Source organism: Bombus huntii, chromosome 18, assembly GCF_024542735.1.
Source record: "Bombus huntii isolate Logan2020A chromosome 18, iyBomHunt1.1, whole genome shotgun sequence".
Taxonomy (NCBI): domain Eukaryota; kingdom Metazoa; phylum Arthropoda; class Insecta; order Hymenoptera; family Apidae; genus Bombus; species Bombus huntii.
In genome coordinates this window covers 5,944,710-5,969,083 of record NC_066255.1, presented here as the reverse complement: position 1 = coordinate 5,969,083, position 24,374 = coordinate 5,944,710, and the positions used below count along the sequence as shown (strand labels likewise).

The following is a 24,374-nucleotide window of genomic DNA, read 5'->3' as shown; positions in this document are numbered from 1 at the left end:
ACGACCCTCGACCAGGATTAGGGTGTCGTCCGCATAGCATACTATGGCCGCGCCTGGGGGTAGCGGGCATCGTAGTACCTCGTCGTACGCAACGTTCCATAGCATGGGGCCCAGCACCGAGCCCTGCGGGACGCCACGCTCGACGGATCGCTTTTCCTCTCCTTCCTTACTGGCGTAACACACCCACCTGTCGTCGAGGTAGGCCCGGATCAATCGGACGAAGTAGCTGGGAACCTCGAAGTGCTCCAGGGCCGTCACTATCCTGTCCCATGGCATGGTGTTGAACACGTTGACGATGTCCAGGGAAATCGCCAGCGCCACGCCTTTCCGGGAGACCATGTCCTCCGCAATCGCTCGTACGCGTCTGACCGCGTCAATCGTCGAGCGCCCCTTCCGGAAGCCGTACTGGCTTTCGTGCAAACCTGGCACTTGGCCCGCTATGTGTCGTTCCAAGCGGGCGGCGACTACCCTCTCGAGTAGTTTGCCGACCTCGTCCAGTAGGCATATCGGCCGGTACGCTGACGGCGAGGTCGTCGGTCGGCCCTCCTTATGGAGCAGGACCAGCCTCGCGGTCCGCCACGCCCGGGGGTAGACTCCCTCCCTCAGGCATCTTGTGAAGAGGTGCCGGAGTCTGGGGGCCATGACCCCCATCACTTCCCCCCAGATCCGGCCAGGGATTCCGTCCGGGCCCGGTGCCACATTGCGGGCGGTCATTCTTCTGGTTGCCTCCCATATCTCCTCCTCTGTGACTTCCCAGTCGTCCCTCCATTCCAGCGGTCGTGTCGTTTCCCGTGGCCGTTCCGCCGCTCTGTTTTCTTGTGGGGGAAAGAGCGTTCCGGTGATCCGCGTCAGCAGTGCAGGTTCCATTTCCGCCGTTATCAGGGGGCCCTTCGCGCGCAGTTTCCGTGTCACCGTCCTGTATGGCCTCCCCCATGGGTCCGACTCGACTGTCTCGACCAGTTCGGACCAGGCACGGTCCTTCGCTTTTTTAATTTCCCTCTCTAGCGAGCGCCGTAGCGCGCGGCACGTCCGGTAGCGCAAGGAGACTTCTTCTTCGTCGCGTCGTCGCCAGCGGCGGGCCCTTAGGTACTGTCTTCGGGCCCGGACACATCTCGTCCTCAGTTCCGCGATGCCGGGGTTCCACCAGTAAACTGCTCTGCTTCGCACCGTGCCTGGTGTGGCTCGTGGCATGGATGCGTCGCAGATTGTTGTCATGGCTTGGCGGAGGTTCTCGGCCTCCTCTTCCACGTCTGCTTCGGTCGTCGCTGTCGAGGCCTCCCAGCTCCAAGCTGTTGCTATAGCAGCCGCCCGGAGTAGGTCTTCGTTCCTCTCCTTTATTTTCCATCTGGGTGGTGGGCGCGCGTGCCTCCACCTCGGCGGGCCGCGCCCGTCGTTTGTCGTCGGCATTCCAGGTCCAGGTGCGTCCACCTCCATGAACATGTAGAGGTGGTCCGACAGCGTCTCGACCCCTTCGGCCACTCTCCAGCCTGAGATCCGCCTGAATGCCTCGGGGGAGGCCCATGTTATGTCAACAATGGAGCTCCCTCTGCACGTCACGCAGGTACTGGTCGAGCCCCTGTTCACTAGCAGAAGACCAAGTCCCGCGGCCCAGTTTGATAGCGTGCGGCCGCGCGCGTTGGTCCTGGCGTTCCCCCATTCCGTGGAGTGCGCGTTGAAGTCTCCCAGGACGAGCACTTGTCGGGGGAGTCGTCGCCTGACGCAGTCGCCAACTCCGTCCAGGAATTCTTCGAACGCTGCCCGTCCGCTGTTGGGTGACACGTACACCCCCACCACCATCATCCCTGCCCACTCGACCGCGGTGTACCCGTTGCCGCGTTCCAGCAGGGCTCCGTGGGCAAACGCCCCGGGCGTTGATGTCCAGGTGACGGCAACCATTCCGTCCGTGTCTCCGACCCACTCCGGGCCATCCAGAACTCTGTATGGTTCCGCCACCACCGCCAGGGCGACCGTGCTCTCCCGGATGGTTTGGTGGAGCAGGTCTTGTGCTCGCCTTGACCTTCCCAGGTTAGTCTGGAGGATGCGCATTCTCAGTTCCTTGGTGGCCTTTCCTTGTTCGTGGCTTCCTCCGTGCCTACCTCCTTGTTCGCGGGCTTAGGGTCGCTTTGCGGCGGGGAGCCTTTCTCGCTGCCTCTTGCAGCCGTGGATCCGCGGGCGGCTCCTTTCGTTCCCTTCTTCGAGGGGGCGCAGGCCGGTCCCCCCATCCTGTGCACCGACGGTGTTCCAAGCGCCTCGCAGAGCAGGCATTTCGGGCTCGCAGTAGTGCATGCTCTCGCCTGGTGCCCTGGTTCGCCGCATCTGAAGCACAGGTGCCCCTTGTCCTCCTTGGCGGTGCAGGTCATCCCCGTGTGTCCTATCCCAAGGCACCTGTAGCACTGTAACGGTCTCCGTTCGATGGCTTCGACCTTCGCCATCGACCAGCCTATGGCAACCTTTCCAGCCTGGGCCAGTTTCCTCACTGCACTGGCAGGACCTCGTATCCATACGGCGCCAAGTCCGTTCCGAGCGGGGCGGATTTCTCCCAGCCGGATGTCCTCCGGCTTGCAGCCGCTCTCCCTTGCCAGGGTGTTCTGGATTTCCGCCTTGGTGGCCGCTATGTCTATCAGGGACACCCTTGCCTCCGCGGCTCGGAAGGGGGTCGCCACGCGGACCTCGTTCGGGTCCAGAGCCCGCGTCAGCTGTGCTGCGAGCGCTGCGGCCTTCTCCCTTCCCTGGTCCTCAGGGACCTCTAAGATGACACCTCCGGTGATGGTCTTCCGCATCCTCATCGTGTTGATGCCGAGCTCGGCCAGGGAGACATTGTCCTTGGCCGCAGTCAGCACCTCCGCGTAGGATTGGCTCGATTTGTCCGTCAGGGTGATTGTTACCGCTGACGTCCGCGGTGCGCGCGGGAGGGCCCCCCTGCCTCCCCCTCTTCGTGTGTTCGCCGATCCACTCTACGGAGTTTTCCTCTGGCTCTCCGCCCCTGTCTCGGGGATCAGCTTCGCCGGCTGCTTCCTCCCTGCCTCCTTCTTCTTTCCTCTTCTTTTCCTTCCGACGGTCTGCCATTCGGTGTCCGCCGTTCGGCCTCCCTTGGGCGCTGGGGCGCTTGGGGCTACAGGCTCCATCCCTCTCGTGTTCGCGGCAGGGACGACCTCCTTTCCTTCTCCTTTTTCTGTTCCCTGCAGTTGTTCCTCCAGTCGGTGCAGCAAGGATCTCATCTCCTCTACTTGGTGCTCGACTGCAGCGAGACGCGCCCTGTAGCTGTTCTCATCCGCGGTGGGGCGCGAGGCCGGCTCTTTTCGGAGTGCCTCTACCTCCGCCTCCAGTGTTGCTATGCGTCCTTGCGCTATAGCGAGTGCGTCGGTGACAGGGTCCGTTCTCCTCACTAACTCTGTCACGCCCGCGGTGATGGTTCTCGCCGCCTCCTTCAGGGTTTTCCCCTGCGTGACCTTGTGGCCGCAGGGCGCCTCGGCAGCCCTAGCCACCTCGGCGGCCCGGCGAATCAGTTCGGCTCCTATGTCCGCCGTTGTGGCTGATCTCATTTCTTCAGCCGGGTCCGCGGGGAGTTCGGGGGATTCGTTGGCCTTCTTCCTCTTCGCTCGGGGTGCTTCTCTGGCGGGGGTTTCCTCCTCCTCTGTTGCTTCCTCAGTCCATATTCCCTCCTTGTCCAGCGTGAAGCGGGAGGGTCCCTCCTTTGGCGGCATCGCCTTCGTCATGCTCCTGGTGCTAACGTGCGGCGGCTCCGCAGCCAGTTCCGTTTTCCTCCGTCCCTTGGCGTTTTCCTCTACCTCCTTCTCTTTCGCCATGGATGCGTCCGTTTCCCCGTTGGGCGGGAAATGTCGCTCGGTTAGCACTTGCCACTCTGCCAGTCGCTGTCACTTTCAAGTGGCCCGCGCAACGCGCTTCGACGCACGCGCCAATATGGCTGCGTCTGGGTAGTTCCTCGAGTAGCCCGTGTAGCGGCGCTGTTGTCACGCGTCCTAATATGGCTGCTCCACCGTCCTAACCTCACACTTGTTGGGTTGGTTTAACTCCTCCTTGTCCAGGCAGGACTTCCCGTATCCACACCCGTTTTGCGCTCACAGGCACTAGTCCTCCACTCTGGTTACCTCCCTTGCCCAGGCTCTCCAGTTTTCCGGAGATTTCGATTACGCTCGCAGCTCCGTCCTCTCTACGTCTGCCTCCCATGTATCCCTACCACTTTTTCCCGCGAACGTAGCCTGTGCTCATACTGCGACAGAGTTCGTTTCAGTTAGGCTCAATCGCTGTTTGTCCGTCGACAGCGTATAGTCGCGTCGGCCTACGATTCCTTTTTTCTTCTTGTTTCTTGCGAACACTCTCGCAACAGCCGTTCTATACGTACGCCGCCAGTATATCGCGTGATCATCGTTCCCGTTGCTTCCCTTACCCTCTCACGCCCTTCGAAGGAGACCTCCCTTTGGTTTTTCCTTGTTTGGAGGGAATTCATCGCTCGGACACATGGACTGCGAAGCACGAGGGTTGATCGAGGCATCAGCGTGATGTACTTTTCAGGTTTCATATTTTCTCTATGATACTTTCTAAGGAGAATTTGGAAGATATACATTTTTAGGAAATAAAGGTTTTTATGGAGTCATCGATAAGTTAGAATTTAATTAACTCTCTTATAACAGGTATTCCAATTTTTTAATATATAAATTTAGTTTCCTCTATGGTGTTAGAGAACATAATGCGGGCATTTTATGATATAACGAATATATTCGTATATATTTTAGTTTATTCATTCGTCAAATTTCCCTAGTAGGCCGGCCTGCAGCTCACATGCAGCACTTAGTAAAAATTTGTTTTGTTAGAGGTTGGCCATTCTTCTTGCTATAAAAATATCGTGAAGTCATATCATATGATAAAGCACCTTCTGAAAGCTAGATGCTCGATAACGAGCCTAATGATTCTGGGTAGTTTGTAATATCAAGCTTTGAATTGGCGAGATCGCTCTGCTGTCAAACCGCCGTCCAGCGACGACCACATTCTTTAACCACGTTCAAGGGGTATATCACGCTACAGAAACCATCAAAGGGTTTGCAAGTTAGTTGCCTTTTAGAAGTGGGGCAGTTGGTTGTTACATGTCATCCGTAGTTGCTGGCTGTTCTCCTTAGTCGCCATACATCATAGAGACGACAGTTATAGTCGCCAGTTGTCCTTGCTAATGGTTGCGTGTTGTCGCTAGTTAGTTCTCGTTATCGTTATGTATTCCATCAATCACGTGAAATTTAACGTATGGGATTTTATTCTTCTTTATTCTTTCTGTAGGGAGATTTTTTAAGACGAGGAAAATATAGAATATTTCAAGACGACGGTAAGGTTTGAATTTAAATAACTATTTTATGATACAACAAAGTGGAAAAACGATTTAATTTTATAAAGTTTAAGGTAATTTTTTAAAAAACTTCGACTTTAAAAGATTCAAATAGATATCTTAAACGTAATTAAACCCTCCATATCGTAAGAAATTAAATGAAATTGCGCAAGAAAGTTAATACATTTAATGTATTATTTTAAACATTTATTTAAAAACATTTATTTAAAATTTAAGTGTAGGCGTTGACGCGCGCGCGCCATTCGAAGCATTTGTCAGTTCGTTACACCTGCGGTAAAAGTTGTAACTACGAAGAAGCTTAACACATGGTGCGTCTCAAGACGACAGTAAAAAGTATTAAGAGATTTTTCGAGATTTTTTCTTTTAAGTTTCCAAGTACTTTTTCTATTTAACTTCTTTTTTTTGCATTTTCTCACAATATTCGATAAATAGAGACGAAATATGACAGTTCTTAGTTCGGGGATTTATTGGTTCGAAAGTTACTTCAAAAGTGTTTCTGGAGTTCGTGCGGTTAATACTTTTAAACTACTGAGTACGACTTATTCCGTATGGCTGGACAAATCTTTGTTGATACTGTAAGCGTAACTGGTCCGGATATTGTCTTGTGGAGATAGAAAAATACACGAAGTATTGATTGAACTACATATTTTTTTAATTCTTTTTTAATTCTTTTAGTTCTTCATATATTGATAATAGAACGATATTCCGCTACTTTGAGCACAATATAGTAATGTTTAAATAAATAATAAAATTTACGCATTTCGTCTTCATGCGTCGATAAGAAAATGCAAAAAAAGTTAAATAAAGATGATGCGTAGATGCGAAGTTTAGTCAGCAATAATATTTAAAACCTCTAAAATATATTGTACACATTTATTTGCAAATAAGCTCAATGAAATTAAACTGTAACTGTGTTTCCAATAATGTCTTCGATGTATTGCTCGCCATTATGTCGGATTAACAACTCTAAGTGATCGACCTTAATCACTAAATGGCGGCCGTGATTCAGTGGTATAGCTTTACATATGACGGACATCGCAGGCGCTTATAAGACGTCTGTTGTGAAACGTTTCCAATAGCACCGTTTATGTGATAGTGGAATCTGAATATATATATATATCGCTGAAATATATATCGCTTATCACTTGAGTCTGACACGATCGTTTTTAAATAGAATCACAATTTTTTATTCTTTACAAAATCAGTCTATAAAGATTATGTGCAAATAAAATAGATAAATAGATAAATGGTTGTACAAACTTATAAAACAGATATTACAAGTATATCTAAATAAATGATATATTTATAAATTGTAATATTTGATCTAAAGTTTAAATAAATAAAAGAGATACTCGTGACTTACAATAAAAGTATTTTTTTCAATTTTTAAACAAAGCAAAAGTGGATAACAATTTTTCAAAATGTAAAAATCAACACAATGGTTGGTTTCTTTAATTAATCAATAACGTTTAAAGTTAATTAATGTCCAGAGTGGTTTGTACATTTTGTATTTCGCCGTATTTCAACGTTCGATATGTAAATAGAACTTGATGCCTGAAATATCGAAAAAATAATTAAATCCGATCGTTCTGTCGAATTTGCAAATTGTATACTCGTGTAAAATCGAGTGCGCTTGTGTATGCTGATACGAAATGTGGTAGTATATTTTTCTTTTTTCGATTATCGTTATCACTTTTTGTGTGGAAAAATTAATTCCGTGAAATGGAAGTGCAATCAATACGGTTTATCACGAAATAATAGCACAACGACGGTACATATTGGTATTGACGTCAGCTTCACAAAATTTCTCGAGTATCGCGGTCGACTATTTGGGTTAAGAATTCATTTTCAAGGTTCTACAAGCACGAGTATCTTATGGATATGAAATTTTCAGTGTACATTTTAATAACCATATTTCATATTGCATGCTGCGGTCCAAGAAAAATCCGCAGTTAATATTCTGCTAATCCCTGCTGCTTTTAAGGACCATAAGTAAGGTCCGTAAGGTCGTCCGTAAGGTTTAAAAGATTTCGAGTAGATTTGTATTACGTATTTTATCTTCTAATTTTTAAAGAGAGGGTCGTGTTTAATTAATTGAAAATGACGAAACTGTAATGGGACATTATTATCAAATATTAAACGTGGTTCCATTGGGTACTTTTATGGTCTTTGCGAGATATATATGCATTATATGTTGCTATTAGCAACGCGTAGCGATGAACGATGGAGAGCAGTACCTTCGTTATCTCGTCTCGGCTGTGTACATATCAGTAATGCACAGTACTCGTACTAAATATCTTACAAATTCCATACAGATTTTCAGATTAGTTTCGAATAATACCAACACGACCATGATAGTCACAGTACAGTATTAAATAGTGCCACTATGCATAATACACTCCTAAAATGTTTCTACAAATATATTTGTCCGAATATTTTTGTCAGCTACTATATCCTAACCAGGATTTATTAAACAATATATAGATTTAAAAAAGAATATATAACGACATTACTTGTTTAGGCTAGATTGGTTTAACTTGTATAGTTTTAATAACTGTGTAAGATCAAACAAGAACTTATCGTTAGTTTGGCGAGATTTGATTACACGAAGCAACATAATTGCTTTGAAACTCAGGACAGAAAACAATGTCAACCGGTAGACGCGTTTGTCTGGTGAACGTGTAACGCGTGAATAATAGATAGCGACAATCACGCGAACGCTAGTTACAGCTGACTTGGCTTACATTGTAGCATTCAAACTAGAGTATACGAGCCGTAAGCGCTATTGAAAGTTCAAAGGCCGACTAGTGAGCTTCATCCTATCTCATTTTTTAATCAGGCGATGGATCGACGAATCGTATTGATTTCGAGGATTATTATAGTTCTGTGGCAATTTTAAAGCGTGGTTTGTCTAATCTTGTCTCGATAGCTACAGACTCTTTGGCGAGCAGCCTGAAACTTGATCCAGTTTCGAGAAAATGAAAAATTCGTTTCTTCTCTTTGCCTCCCTGTTCCCTCTTTCCTCCTTTTTCCCTTTTTACATCGCGTTAAGACCCGTTAAATAATATTGACTGCCATGGACGCTGGCTGAGAAGTGCACTTTATAACTAGCTTTAAAATCACTGACGTCGATGAGGACAAAGGTAAGTTAGAGGGTCATTTATCTGAGCTGGTGTTATTCGACCTGAACTCTGCAGCTTTTCAGAGCTTCTTTCGTTTTTCTTTTAAGAGCAGAGATGTTAACTGGTCTTTTGTTACGTGTAAGAAGTATGTACTAAAGCTTATTTAGCACCAATTGGTTGCTCAAAGTCGAGATATACATACCTATATTATATTAATACGTTACAGAAGATTACGCGTTAGTTAGCTTATGAGAATTTATAGTGTGTCACAGATCACAAAAGCAGAATGACTACTTTTTCATAAACGATATATGTATATGAATTGAAAGTTTAACTATTACGCCACATACTTCTCTCGATAAACGTCGTCGAGTGCATATTGTTAAAGAATATTAGCCATTTGAATTAAATAATTTCGAAGATACTAATGCTTCTGTGAAGTTTTTGCAGGCTGTTAATTTTTTATTGAGATAGTACAAATTTTGAATAACTTCGATTAGAAATAAAAATCACATTACATTAACGCGTAGAATGTAACGTAACGTAGATAATGTAAATATAAATTATATTACAAGGAAATAATACGGGTAAGTAATGTGAAACATTCTGGTTAAAATTGCATCCTTTGAAGGCTAGGACACACAGTACTTACGAAGTAGGTTAAGTACCAAATGGGGTACTTAAGAAAATTCATGTTGTCATTGTTTAATAAACATCTTCAGCTAATAGCTTTCTGCAAAAGCTGGTTTAAGTTATGCTAGCTTATTCCTTATTAATTGCAATTATATTGTTCATATCTCCTAGAGGATTAACAATCCATTTTTATAATGGATAATAGAAGTAAATTCCTATTAGGTTGTCCCAAGTTTCTTTCGTTTTATAAAGAAATGACAGATGCACAACATATTTTGTTTTATGTTATTCTATATTATTTTACATTAAATTGGAAAAAGGTGGATCACACGTAATTCAATAAAATAATATAAAACGAAAAATGTTGTACATCTATTACTATCTTATAAAACGAAAGAAACTTTTAAAACAACCTAATATTTCTCTACTACGACGCTTTTACAGTGCTAAAATATTTGATAAAAATGTTAAGAAATTCTAATATTGATTTAAGCGTATCGATTTATCTGCTCTTCATATTTAATCAAACAGAAATTGTTAATTATGATTTCCACTTAAAAGCGGATTGCATATTATGAGGATAAATTATCAAATTCATCTCTAATATAGACATTAGAGAATCATTCATAGCCGCAATCCTGTTTACCGCTAACATTCCTGGTACTCAATAATTCATTAGGTGACTGCTTTAGCCGCACAGAATACACCTACAAATAATTAATCGCGATTAATATTCCATCGACTTTTGAAAATCCCTCATGTGATCTATTTCATGCGATGAGAATACGTATAAATTGAGATTGCGATCGACCATCCTCAGTCGGATAAATCGAGTGATTCAAATTATAACACAAAAAAAAGTTAAAACTAGTTACATTATCTTATTCAATTTTTATGTATTATTTGGCGGAAGAAACTTTGGTAATTGGTAAGTAAAGTTCACCTCCTTAATGTTAATGATTTTAATATGTTATTAAGCTCAAAGTTCTAAGGAATTTTCTATATATATATATATACATATACATAACTGTATGCGTATATGTATAATATACGTATAACAACCAAAGTTCAGCTCTCAAGTGTACGCAAAACTTTTATGTTCATTTTACGCTATACCAGTATGTTTCATGAATTTGTTTGCTAACAGTATCGAAACAAATAACAAGCAGAGGACGAGCTATTCATGAATTGTTTTGCCAGCGTGTACGCTCCCAATATTTTCTATTTGAGAAAACATACTTGTTGCTATTGCAACTACAAATATTTTTACAGTCGACGCTTTTGCCGTGAATCATTGGCTAACATGTAAAATCGAGAAAAAACATGGTTTATTGTGATGGAAATGTGGAAAACCGCAAAACCGATATAGAAGGGAAAATAAAGGAAAGGAAGATAGATAAGTAGAAGCTTGGGGTCAAGTTTAATTCACTGAAACCGAGCTGCTTGTATTATCACAAAACAAAATTGCCAGTACGTCATTTCCGTACTCTCGTCCTCGCGAAAATGGTTTCGCTTGTTAAGGAAAAACGAAGAGACAGGGAAGAGAGGAAAAAGCAGACGGAGAGCGCTTTTAAAAAGCTGGCGAACCGTGTGTTACCACAACGAGACACGCGATGCTATTTGTCGCTTTAAATTGTGCCGCAACTCGTTTTTGAGATCTTTGCCAAGGGCGCGTTAAAACACGCTGAAAATATATTTCTGGCTTTTCTGGGGTTTAACTGAAATATGACAAATAACGTTGTAAAACATATGTACTTATGACTTACAGAGTAATTGAGTGTACAAAATATATAGTATACAAAATAGCCAGCGATTTAGGACTTTAAAAGATCAAAAGGAAAGAAAAGAAAAGAAAAGAAGAAAGATAATATGTTGTGGCAGTCTAAGTCGATCTAAGAAAATAGATAAAGGGAGGGAGGGGCAAAGCTAGTTAATCTGGAAAGAATCCAAGCGTCAATTTCAAGCATTTACAGAGAATCAAGCGGGCTGGTTAAAGTCGTGAGTTGAGCAATTATCCCGCGTTAGGTTCAATCAGGTTAGTCCCACGCGAAATTGATCCAACCATGCGAAAACGAGTGTATTCTGATTTCTGTCGCAGATACTTCTGGCTAGTGCAGTACCTACACGGTGGTTGTTGAAATAGCCGCTTCTCATCTATTTTCCGCAGCACGGACATCATCCTTTGATCCCTTACGACTAACGAAGTTTTCGAAGATGTACGGCAGTTTGAGATTCTACTTGAAAATGATCATGATTGCGGTTTGTGTGCCGTCTGCTCTTCTTTTTGTCCTTCCGTTTAAAACTGGTAAGTTGATACTGATTAATTATGCCATCGAAACCATATATAATGGCTACAAAAATGCCGCTAATATAATATTCCTACTTTCTTGTATCTTCTTTCTTGTATATATATCTTGTATATATATCTTTTATATATATATATATATATATATATATATATATATATATATATATATATATTATTAAATTATCATGATATATACATTACTACATAAGTTATATATAAAATATGTATATTATACCCTTGCCTACTGACTGATATGAATTTCTTTCGGTCTCGAATGCGTTAAAAGAGAGCGCAAAGAAGTCGAAATTACTTATTGTAATTAGTAAAACGACCTGAGAGGCAGACAGATACAAGAAAGAAGGAATATTATATTAGCGGCATTTTTGTAGCCATTATATAGGGTTTCGATCGCATAATTAATCAGTATCAACTTACCAGTCTTTAACGGAAGGACAAAAAGAAGAGCAGACGGCACACAGACCGCATTCATGATCATTTTCAAGTAGAATCTCAAACTGCCGTACATCTTCGAAAACTTCGTTAGTCGTAAGGGATCAAAGGATGATGTCCGCGCTGCGGAAAATAGATGAGAAGCGGCTATTTCAACAACCACCGTGTAGGTACTGCACTAGCCAGAAGTATCTGCGACAGAAATCAGAATACACTCGTTTTCGCATGGTTGGATCAATTTCGCGTGGGACTAACCTGATTGAACCTAACGCGGGATAATTGCTCAACTCACGACTTTAACCAGCCCGCTTGATTCTCTGTAAATGCTTGAAATTGACGCTTGGATTCTTTCCAGATTAACTAGCTTTGCCCCTCCCTCCCTTTATCTATTTTCTTAGATCGACTTAGACTGCCACAACATATTATCTTTCTTCTTTTCTTTTCTTTTCTTTCCTTTTGATCTTTTAAAGCCCTAAATCGCTGGCTATTTTGTATACTATATATTTTGTACACTCAATTACTCTGTAAGTCATAAGTACATATGTTTTACAACGTTATTTATCATATTTCAGTTAAACCCCAGAAAAGCCAGAAATATATTTTCAGCATGTTTTAACGCGCCCTTGGCAAAGATCTCAAAAACGAGTTGCGGCACAATTTAAAGCGACAAATAGCATCGCGGGTCTCGTTGTGGTAACACACGGTTCGCCAGTTTTTTTTTTTTTTTTTTTTTTTTTTTTTTGATATCGGTGACTGCCATATTCTCTTGAGTTTCCAAATCGTAAAGAATCTTTCACCAGGGATTGGTCAACTGTGTATGTCCCCATGCGACGTAACTTGCTTAAGGAACACGAGCCGGTGATATGCAGGCAACGTATAATTGATTATCATTCGCTCTGAAACGCTGAAGTAATGACCAGTGCAGTGGTCCAGTGGTCATATTGAATGCCGCTGGATATATCAGCATTTGGCAACCTAACCCAGAGAAGCAGGAAATATGAAGCCACCGAATACCAATTAACTTCGTAGTTGCACGGTTCACATTCCATCATTTCTGAATATGCGAGGACAGTCCTCTTATTGTGCTTTTAATTCTTTTATTTGTTTCATTTTCAGCAAATATACTGGTTTTTTAAATTAAGCTTCTTTTTATACAGAGTTACAGATTATATTAATTTTATATAGGATATATTTAAGAAAGATATTTAATTTTTTGCTAGTTAAGTATTGATCGATTAAGTTACTGTACCTTTGTTCCGATAAATGCGTGCCATTTCCTCGAATCTAATATCATAGCAAATGCCAATACCTATTTTGCAGCCCTTCACATCGAACGTCGTTAGGGAGTTACCAGGACTGAGTGAATCACTCTCTCGAAAAGTAATCTTATTAGGAATGTCGATGTCGAATAGATGTACCTAATAACATAAAAATGTGGTCGCTAATTCTATTGCTGCAACTTTTGTAATTTAATATCAAAGTTACCAACTCCTAAACTTTAATTATTTTTTATTTAATAACTGACAGCGTTTTTATCACTTTCTTTTATTAAAAAATCTTATCATTTAATAATGTTTAAAAAGGAGAAAAAATAAGTATAATAATATTTTAAGTATGTGAAAAATTTATACAACAACAAACACATTACAACAAAAATGGGCGTTTCCCGTATCATAACGTATTTTATAAACCGTAAATTATAGAATTGGTTATAGTATACGTATGTACATATGTATATTCCTAAATTATTCCTAGATAGAGTCACTTTCTTCACCCCAATATTTTCAAATTCAAAGCCATAAAGGAATATATTACTTACCTTTCGGTGTTTTGCTATCAAAGTTCCATCGGGACCCCAAATAGTACAGGTATTGTACAATTTAGCGCCCTCTATTTCAGGCATCGTACCACCAACTACATAGATGTTGTTTTCTTTAGCTGCGTTCGATGAAGCAACGCTCGTTTCACCATCAGGAATACTCTCGGCGTATTTTGGAAAGTACTCTGCAATGCAATATTTCAATTAATGAAATGTCTTTTGTTCCAACCATAAATTAAATTGAAATGTTTGTCAGTTTTTTATTTTTTAAATTATTAAAATAACTAAGTTTTATATTTCGACTTAATTAAATATGCAATTACTTAGCTAATAGTATATATAATAAATTGTTTCTACAGGTTCAAAATGAAAAATGAATATTTAGAAATATTTAATTACGACAATGCTATTTGTGTTAGCATCAGTGGCTTGTTACTCAACGACTTTGCTAGTACTTTTTGAAACATAAAGTTAGTTTTCAATTAACACTTATACTAGAGGCGGAATTATAAATGCAAAATAATTGATAATACTAATTTATAAGTACCTAATTATTAGTATCTTAAAAAATATATTTATACAAAAATCACGATAATCATGAAAATGGGGAAATCCTATATTCTCGAATCAATTCACAATTTATTTTGTATATTAATTAGATTCCGCGCTCATCAGTACGTACTCACTGGCGACATCGAGAAAATGTATCGGCAATTCCTCGTACGACCAGAGGATCGGAAATATCAAAGGATATTATGGCGCAGCGCGAGTGGAGAAACAGAAACATATGAGCTTAACACCGTAATACTCTTATCATAGAAATAGAAGCAGTCCTCAATTCCCGCCCGCTAACTCCTATCTCCACCGATCCAAATGATCTCCTAGCCCTCACTCCCGGACATTTCCTCATTGGCGATTCATTAATGTGCTTACGTGATCGAGATTTCAGAGACATTCCATCGAACCGACTCTCCAAATGGCAGCATATCCAACAGCTTAAACAACATTTTTGGAACCGCTGGCATAAGGAGTATTTGAACGAGCTAACCAACCGCAATAAATGGAGCAAGGGTGGACACAGCATCCAAAAGGGCACAATCGTCATCCTCAGAGAGGACAACGTTCCCTCCATGCATTGGCCTCTGGGCCGAGTTCATCCAGGCGCCGATGGTGTTGTCACGTAAAATAACAAAATAAAAAAGGAATTTGAGGTAAAAAATAAAAAAAAGAAAACTTTATTTTTTTTCTAACATCAATACACTTTACAATCTACTTCCGAACTCTGGGCGTGACTTTTTAAGACTGACTCTTATGATTTTACTTTCGATCGGATCCGATTACTTTCTTTTGTCATCCCTCAACATCCCCACCGTCCATGCATTTGCTAGGCGTCCGCGACCGTTGCCACGTGCTCTTTCTTCTAGAACCTTCGGTGGAAGGACCGTTGGGATGTTGATGGTTCATTAGGCACTTCAGCGATATACATTGTCGCCGAGTGCTTTATCTCTATCGTCAGTCCGTCGGATTTGAAGTATGCCGGTCGTGACAGTGTCATCCGGACAGCTACAGTTCAGACGGCAAAAAGCATTTTGGATCGGGGCGTCAAAAGGCTTGTCCCACTGCCAATTCAACCCGATCTCGAGAAACCCGAACAACTAGCCACCGAGACGAAATAAGATGGGAACTTCAACCACACCTCGCTAGTTTGATCGGTACCCTCTCAACGGGGGGAGAATGTTACGCCATGCGGCTTACCATAGGTCATATTCTTAACTATCGATCGCGGCACTATAATGTCGCAGACGGACCGTCGCGTCTGCCCGGCAAACAAACATTGTAGTGGCAAGCGCATGGTTCATTAAGCAGGGCGACTTCCAGAAACGTCGACTCGTAGTCGTTATTTTACCTCGCGTAAAAGAATGTGGCGTGATCCGAACGTAGTGGAGGTCGCCTTCCAGAAAAAACGAAAAAAATCGAAAGGCGTTCAGAACTTTTCGAGAAGTCGAACCGTCAACACAGGTGGTATGTCGCGCATTACTTATCAACCAAAACGCAGTTACATTTTTTTTGTTCCATTTATATCTTTCTAGTTAATAAGTTGTTGAAATAAACATTAATTTATTTGTGTTAATTCTGTGGAATTTCATTGAACTACCCTTATTATCATAATCGAAATAAGGGGATCGATCAGTTCGTGGCGTCGATTATTTAATCGTAATGGGAACTTACAACTCTCGTTGACGTGCTATCTCGCGATCGCGTCTCTCCGCGAACGGTCGAAACAAAATGATTCACTAAAAACTGTCCTGAATTCCTAAGAATTTATTTACCGCAAAACTGACAAAGTGTTTATTTAAAACATGAGGTTGAAGGTAGTCCTTTTCTTTCATTTCATTCATTTTCATTTTCTTTCTTAAGTATGGCTAACACGATATCTAATCAATTAAAATTTTATATTTTCACGTGAAAAGTTTCTTTAGATAATTATTATCAACATGATGACTAACTCTTACGGATTAATACGTGTCTGTAGGGCAATCCGGTGGACTTGATCGGCCTTTTACTTCGAAAGTTGAGTAATCGGTGTCGCTTTCTTACGCATCTTTGAACTGTATAAATGTTTTAAAATTGTTTGATCCAGAATGTACCACACCGGACAATCAAGAAGGCAGGTGCCTTGACTACAGAAAATGTAAACCTCTGCAAGAAATATGGCAGATACAGTACCGTACAGCCACCGATTTTTATAGACGATCAGTGTGCAGATACCAGGGCAATGTTACGATCGTTTGCTGTCCGAACGATCCAAACAAAGAGAAGAGAGAAATTTTAATAAAAACTGTGTATAAGTATAAGGCTTTGCGACCACCATACTGTGGTTTTAGCAACGTCTCTCATACCAGGGTGGTCGATGGTAAACCAGCTGAACTTGGTACGTTTTATGTCTTTCTTTCCGATTAATAATAAGCCATTTACTGCAAAGAATGAACTTTAAAGGCATTAAACAGCACATCAATGTACATTTCAATTAGACTAAATAATAATGCTATGATTTTATCGGTAGTAACTTTACTTATTAACTTGAATTATTTCTTTCTTTTACTTCATGTTAGGAAGAGTATCTTTTTGCTTGAAATAAAAAATTGATATAGGAGTAATAATATGGATAGAGATCAAAAACTGTTAGGGCAGAAATTACACGTTTGAACTTTATAGTTCAGTATAGTTCAAATAGAAATTATATAGAATTATTTAATAATTTGTATTCCACTGGAATAAAAATTTAATTTCTGTCTTTATCAAATCTCTATTTCAGAGTATTTGTACGTATGTACTTATCGTCTGCTGTATGATCGAATATCGAATAGGTAATAATCGTTGTTACTCGTTATGTGAGAAAAAATTATGTACATTCACAACTATGACTATTGCATTTTAGGCGATTGGCCATGGATCGCTGCATTAGGTTTTCGTAATCCCCGAAACCCAGACAAACCACTATGGAAGTACGGAGGTTCCCTGATATCGGCTAGGCATGTTTTGACCGCAGCACATTGTGCACATATGGATGGAATAGAAAACATACACAATCATAATATTGCCATTCTTAGATTGGTGGAGGAGGTGCCATTTTCGAGTAAGTCCTCAAATATATATATATATATATATATATATGCTATTGAGTATTACTGAAGTATCATATCCTGAAATTTCTTACTGTACACATATATTGTGTCATAAAGCGTGTATAATTCTTTCTCATACTTTTGGTCATTCGTTTCCTGCATTTTCATTTATTTTTTTATTTTTCAGGGTACGTATATCCCATTTGTACGAAAGAGCCCCTACGAAAGAGCAACTTCGTCGGCTATAACCCCCTTGTTGCTGGATCGGGAGCATTAAGATATAGTAAGTGATATCAATTTTATAATAAAATTAAATAGTTCCAGTCTTAAATATCTTTCTTATTTTCTTCGTAGGACGACCACGACGTAATGCATTAATGGAAGTACAAATGCCAGTGATTAAGAACGCCGAATGCAAAATAGCTTATTCCAAATTTCCTAATGCACCTGATATCACTGATGGTATAATATGCGCCGAACATGCTCAGGGTGGAGAGGATTCTTGTACGGTAATTAAGTTACAGAGTTACTACAAACTATACGGTATCTGAAGACACGTCGATTCGAATTAACATCAAATCGACGTCTTAAACATTAAAAATAATAGATAAACACAATTTAATAGTTTTGCCCACTTCTCACACCTCGTTATGGTATTTAATCTAATTTCCTCTAATCTTAGTTTTGCTCAAAATACATATAACATGTACGTTATAAATTGGAGTATTTCAATACACAAATCAATAGAAGATTATTACTGTATATAAGTATAATTTCAATACAATTCGATCGATATATTTCAGTATCTTTGATTAAAAATTTAACGATCCTTTCAGGCTGACCGCGGCGGACCACTGCTGATACAACATGAATTAACCTCGTATTTAATAGGTATTGTGTCTTATGCTTATAAGTGCGGCACAGCTGGGTATCCCAGCGTTTACACTAGGGTCACATCGTACCTTGACTTCATTCTCCAAGCGATGCAATAATATGATATTACTGTTCCATAAATATCATTGTGTAAAAAACGTAAAGTTGGATTTTCTTATTGTGGAGATAAGAAACAGCTCAAATTTACATTGTTTTGTACGTTACAAATTATAGGCTTAAAATGTACGAAATGTAACTTTGAAACGACACTAATTTTTTACGCACGATAAACCTCCACGACTTAGGTATGTAAAGATGATAAACGTATATTAATTCTATTAATTTGGTAATAATAAACCAACTTTCTGAGAAGTTCTGTAAATTTCGTTTCTGTTGTATCAAGAGAATAATGGAATATTCCACTTAGATCGTATACTTCTTGTACGTACGTACAAAATTTTCCGGCTAATCTAAAACACTTCATAAGATAGAGAGCTTCTGGAAATTCGGACACAGAGAGTGCATAAAATACAAGATAAGTCTCGTGTCTTTCAAAATTATTTTTTATTCGCTAAAAACGTCCTGTGTACTCATGCAATCACATGCAACCTCGAAACTTCACTTATTTTTTATCACTTTCCAATTCAATACACAGTTTCAGCATTTTTGACTATATGTAAGAGAAATTTCCATTCAGCCAAAGGTGTACTTACAGATTATAGATTCCTATACGACTCTCAGTAAAAATTTATCCGCACTCCAGATAGTTAAAACTTCTGTCGACCGTATTGATCCATCTGCACTCTTCGTATGACGTCAATATCTGTTCAGTGCTGCTGCGCAGGTTTCTTTGTGTTACGTCAATTCGTTTGTGACCGTTGCGCGAGTAATGGCGCTTTGCAATGGTGATTTGCAGGAAAACAGTGCAGGATGCTGTGATTCGTTTCTTGTGGTCGGAGGTTATGTTTGATGCCTATATTTATCAAAGATTTAATGCACATTATGGAGAAAGTGTTTTGTCACGAAGTGTGTTTGAATGGGCACAAAAGTTCAAAGAAGATCGCACAAGTGTTATGAAAAAACAGCTGGACGCCCGTCCACATCCCCGATGACAACATTGAACGTGCTCATGAACTTATGCTCTATGGAATAGACGAGTGACAGTGGATAATGTGGCAAATCATTTGCAAATCAGCCACGGCTCTGCTTATGCAATAGTACACGACAGATTTGGATTTTAAAAAGTTTGTGCGAGATGGATGCCGAAAAAGCTGATGAAAAGGTGAAGACGACGATGCATTCGTGGTTCGCAGCTCAGCCCAAAACATTTTTTAATGAGAAAATACAAAGGTCCTTCGGCAAATGGACAAAGTGTATACAGAAATCGAGTGATTATGTCAAAAAATGATGTATGTCTTTTTTGACAATTGCTTAAAATAAATTCTACACCGACAGAGCTGGTAACTTTTTACTCACCCTCGTAAGACACTTAAATTTCCAATCTATTATGATGAATAAAAGAGCTTATACTATTAAATCTAATTGTATTTTGTTGCATGAGAGTACACGTGTATGTGATGTACATTACCTTTATATCCCCTTGAACGCTTCAATATTGCGCATATATACTATATTTTGTACAGCTTCTATAAAATTTCGTATGTTTGTTTAGGCTGTTAATCTAGAGGCTGGAGTACAAAGAAGTGGCACAATGATGTGGGCTGATGACATTTATAATTATCAAGGAATCACCCCTACATTCGCTCAGGTATATATCGTTGACTATAACGTATTTAACATATATGATTGTTAGAATATTAATAATTAATTTTTAATTCTATCAGAATTTTAATGAAACTGTCCCTTGGGAAGGAAGAACTGATACCTTGATATCACGGTTTGTACATCCTATATATACGACAAATTTTAGAACATTATATAACGAAGAACCAGATCGTCGTGGCCATGTGATGTGAATAAAAGGACTTGAATTTGATGATATTTTTATAATGTTAGATAACATAACTAAGTATCTTCACAGTAAGATAGGATGACATGGTTTACATGATCTTAATGTTGTTCACTTGAGTGATGATATTATAAGGAAAAGTGTAATATCACAGGTAGGATGATTCATAATTTAGAACTACTAACTCATGTATGTATTAAAAATTAAAGAAATATATTAAATTTTATAGGATATTTATGTTTAGTAACCAGTAATTCAGAGATTGGTATTCATGGTTACTATAACGAGGCTGTAGAAACGCACCCTTTCTTCTTTGCAAATGGTCCTGTATTTATGTCTAAGCCGAAACTGGAACCTCTGAATAATTTAGATTTATTCTTGTTATTTTCTAAAATACTTATCTACAGTATACCATAAGGAATGATACCGTATCGCACCTAATCAAGTGCCTTAAGAAACATCAACAGGATATCACAGTAATCCCTTATCGACTGATATGTAAGTAAAAGTTATCTGTCATTGTTATACACAATTATGTGTTAGTGTTATACACAGTTATTTATCATTTTCTATTAATTCAGTTGTAGCCACTACAATATCTATGACACTGGTAGTAATTATAAGAACAATAATGATGTTCTATAAGAGGAAATGATGATTAGGAACAAAAACTTACAGGTAAGTCAAAGTATATGTTATTTGCCATTTGAAAAGAAAGTTACTAACTTGGAATTTTTTGATAAATAATAATTGTGCAAAATATATTGGATTTCAAATTTGTCAAAAATTGAAATTTAAGAAGCATTGTAATAATATAACATTAATATTTTGATTTTTCAGGAGATATCATGCGGTGGATGGATAATATGTAAAAAATATTATATAAGAAATAGCATCATGACAAAGAATATATAAAGACAGTTTCATTTTTTATAAATAAAAATTTGTTGTTCCAGATTTTGAAATATAGTGAAACGTTTAATTAGTATCTTAATATCTTTAAATAATTATTATTTTAGAATCAATTGTAATTGTATCATACGTACTTTTGAATTCATGCAAGAACATATGTAATTTTGAAGTAGTTATTATTAGGAAATTGTTAGACGCGAACAGTATGCGAAAAGTTAGTATGTAGTGTAATAATTATCAATCAAAGCACAAGAATTAAATTCTTGAGGAAAAAATTTCCGGAATTTCTTATTTACATGATTATAAAGAAATCCATAATAAAAAGGAGCTGTTTTCTAATACTTCTCTTCCTTGTAATGCCTACGTTAATAATAACGAGGTTCGACTTTTTGTTTTTAGAGGGATACTGGAAAATTTGAAAGTACAGTACCATTGGGAAGAAAATCACGATATTGAAAACGATATTTGCAAGTAAATTTCCAAAAAATCTGTTTTCAAATTTTCGCTTTCTATTTCACATTAAAAGAAAGGGAGGGCTGCCTTCTTTTTCTGCAAGACAAAACAAACATTCTGAATCTCGTATCAATGAATGATGTCAATAAGTTATTTTTCTTTTCAGATTGAACAATATTCCAGATTTATTCATAATTTCATACTACGCGAAGAATAGACTTTCATAGGTATATAAAGGAAATATTAAGTATTGGAAAACTCTTTTTCGTTGTAGGTGACATATGCTTCACGGTTGAACACATGTATTTTTGAACACATATAAATGAAGAAGTACTCTTATGGAGAAAAAGAATTGATACCTTCGATTGACATTAGATAATGTATATAAACTTATGAACAATCACTATCAGTTTGTATTTTAGGTGCACACGCAGATTTGTTGGAGTTCTTATAAAATGTACTTCCTGTACGAACGTTTTATTCTTCCAAATTTTACGATACTATGTCTCATATAATAACTATATGGATTAAACGTAATATAAATGATCCGAAAATAGACTCGAACGACATTAATTGTCTTTCTATTTATACCAATATTGAAAATACAAGTAAAGCTGGAGCAATAGTATGCAAGAATGGACTATTTATTATTTTAAACCAAATCATAGCATATTCAGAATGCACAATATTATCATGAAATGTAAATGAATCAGTTGTAAACGAACGATTTTACTGTAAAATCATTGCCACCTTTTTTTCATCTGAAATATAGCAGCAATGAGTACATTCTTTTAATATATAATAAAACGAGATATCTTTATAAAGTTACATATGTCATCACTGGTAACTGTTATCTCGTATGACACCAAATATACCGTTAGTATGGAATGATATTTTTATGAAGATATACTTTAATGATAGATTTTATGAATGAAACGTTATATAAGAAAAATTATCTCTTGTTATTCTATGAAGTGTAGTAGCTAATGAAGATTAATTTTACGAAGTATTAGGGCAAAAGAGAATTAAAAAATTAAAAAGATCTAAATAAGATTGTTCGTGTGGCTTAATTATCTCAATTCTGGTACACCACTTGTTACATTCTAACTACTTAGCGCTAAACAATAACTTGCAAATATTAAAGATATTAACACCTTAATATTAACACCTAAAGGTTTTCAGGAAATTTTATAATATTTGATTATTGTATATCTAGTCATTGATTGATAAAATTTCTTGTATAAGCATAGATCGAGGTTGACGTCATACGCAGATTGCATTACAGGTATCGTTTTAATTTATTTTATGGCTAGAATCATTTGAATATTATACGAATAATTATTTCCATTCGAACGATTAATAAATCACGTACCTATAAAAGATATATTATGAAAAAGACGTGACGAAACAAAAAAATATTGGAAATTCCATTGTCATTAGATCAATTATTTTTGCAATGATTTTTATTTCCATGTAATTACATATGAAATGGGTAATTCATTAACATCTCCTCGAATCGAATATAATTCGTTACACTTCACAACGATTCAAATAATGGACGGGAAATATATAATAACTTTCCTGTCCTTGCGTTAAAATAGTACTGTACAAATCAGATGATACAGGAAATATCCAAAAAACCCAATTACATCCACATTGCATGACAGCACACTTGCAATGGATTTTTGTGATTTCAATGTCACAGACAATGACACAACTAATCAGAACACGTTCGAGGCTATAGACATTGAAATTACCGCGTGTTTAATACGTTTAAAGCATAAATCTAAATTTCACGCGATTATTTCTTTGTACATTGTGAAACTCTTAAATTATCTTAATCGAATAAATAATCCTAATGTAATAAAACATCTTGAAATAGACCTAGATATCTGAAACAGAAACTCGAAGGATAAGAAATCCTAAAAGGTACTAATCCTAAAATAACAAACTCCTAAATAATAAACAAGTGATAAAACCTGTTATAAATAATAAACCTTACCTGGAATAATCAAATCCTAACTAATCGAAAATAAAATAAGGCAAGCAATTCTTAATCTTTCAAGTAATTTTTCCGAAAACACAGAAAGATAGAGAAATTAAAAAGACGCAGCACAAATTGCAGCACAATGAAAGTTTCGGAGCGATGAATACGATCGTATTAAACTAAATAATTTTCAAAAGTGAAATTACACTGAAACGTATATCGATGATATTTGTCATTTCTACGATCTGTTTCGCTTGATCGTGCTTCTTTTCTGATGTAAATTCAATTTATAATACGAACTAAGTTTCCTTTATTATTATTAGTCCTGCGTCTTTTTAATTCGTCACTTCTTTTATTTCAGAACAATGACGGGCTCCAAGATGCTGTTCGGATGTTTGGCGTTAATTGCTTTTCTGCATCCATTAGTTCACGTTTGTACTTCGAGTAGTACAGCTCAAGGTTTGTACTTCGAGTTGTCTTTTTCCATGCACTTCAAATTCCAATACGATCTGGTCACGTGGCCTTCGTACAATTTCGAAATTTTACCTGTTTGGTAATCGTCAATGAAAAAAGAAGTTATGCGTGACCTCAACACATTGAAACAATTTTTATGATTTTTTATTTGCCGGTTGGTCAGCAAGTTAATGGAAAAATTTCACTTAACTATTCGCGTTAATTTCTTCGGTTTAACTTTTGGGAAATGCTTCGTTAGCTTCGGGAATATTCCAACGATTCGTTTTACGTACAAAATAAGCATGATAAATATTACATCACGGTAATGTAATATCGGAATATATTAAAGGTGTAATTTTGTCCGATTAATTATAATTTATTAATAATGGATTGAAAATACAGATATTAGTTAG

At 38.7% G+C, this 24,374-nt stretch overlaps 1 protein-coding gene and 1 long non-coding RNA gene across 2 annotated transcripts; one reads left to right on the top strand and one right to left on the bottom strand.

Annotated features, from left to right (window-relative positions):
- Positions 1–2,048: 2,048 nt before the first annotated feature.
- LOC126875439 (uncharacterized) lies at positions 2,049–2,786 on the bottom strand. The gene has a single exon (XM_050638353.1). It carries the CDS (start codon positions 2,784–2,786, stop codon positions 2,049–2,051), a length of 738 nt encoding a protein of 245 aa, XP_050494310.1.
- An 18,250-nt stretch (positions 2,787–21,036) lies between these two features.
- On the top strand, positions 21,037–23,392 carry LOC126875551 (uncharacterized). Its single transcript, XR_007693551.1, has 2 exons — positions 21,037–21,539; positions 21,688–23,392. It is a non-coding gene; the product is annotated as an uncharacterized LOC126875551 (long non-coding RNA).
- Positions 23,393–24,374: the final 982 nt, after the last annotated feature.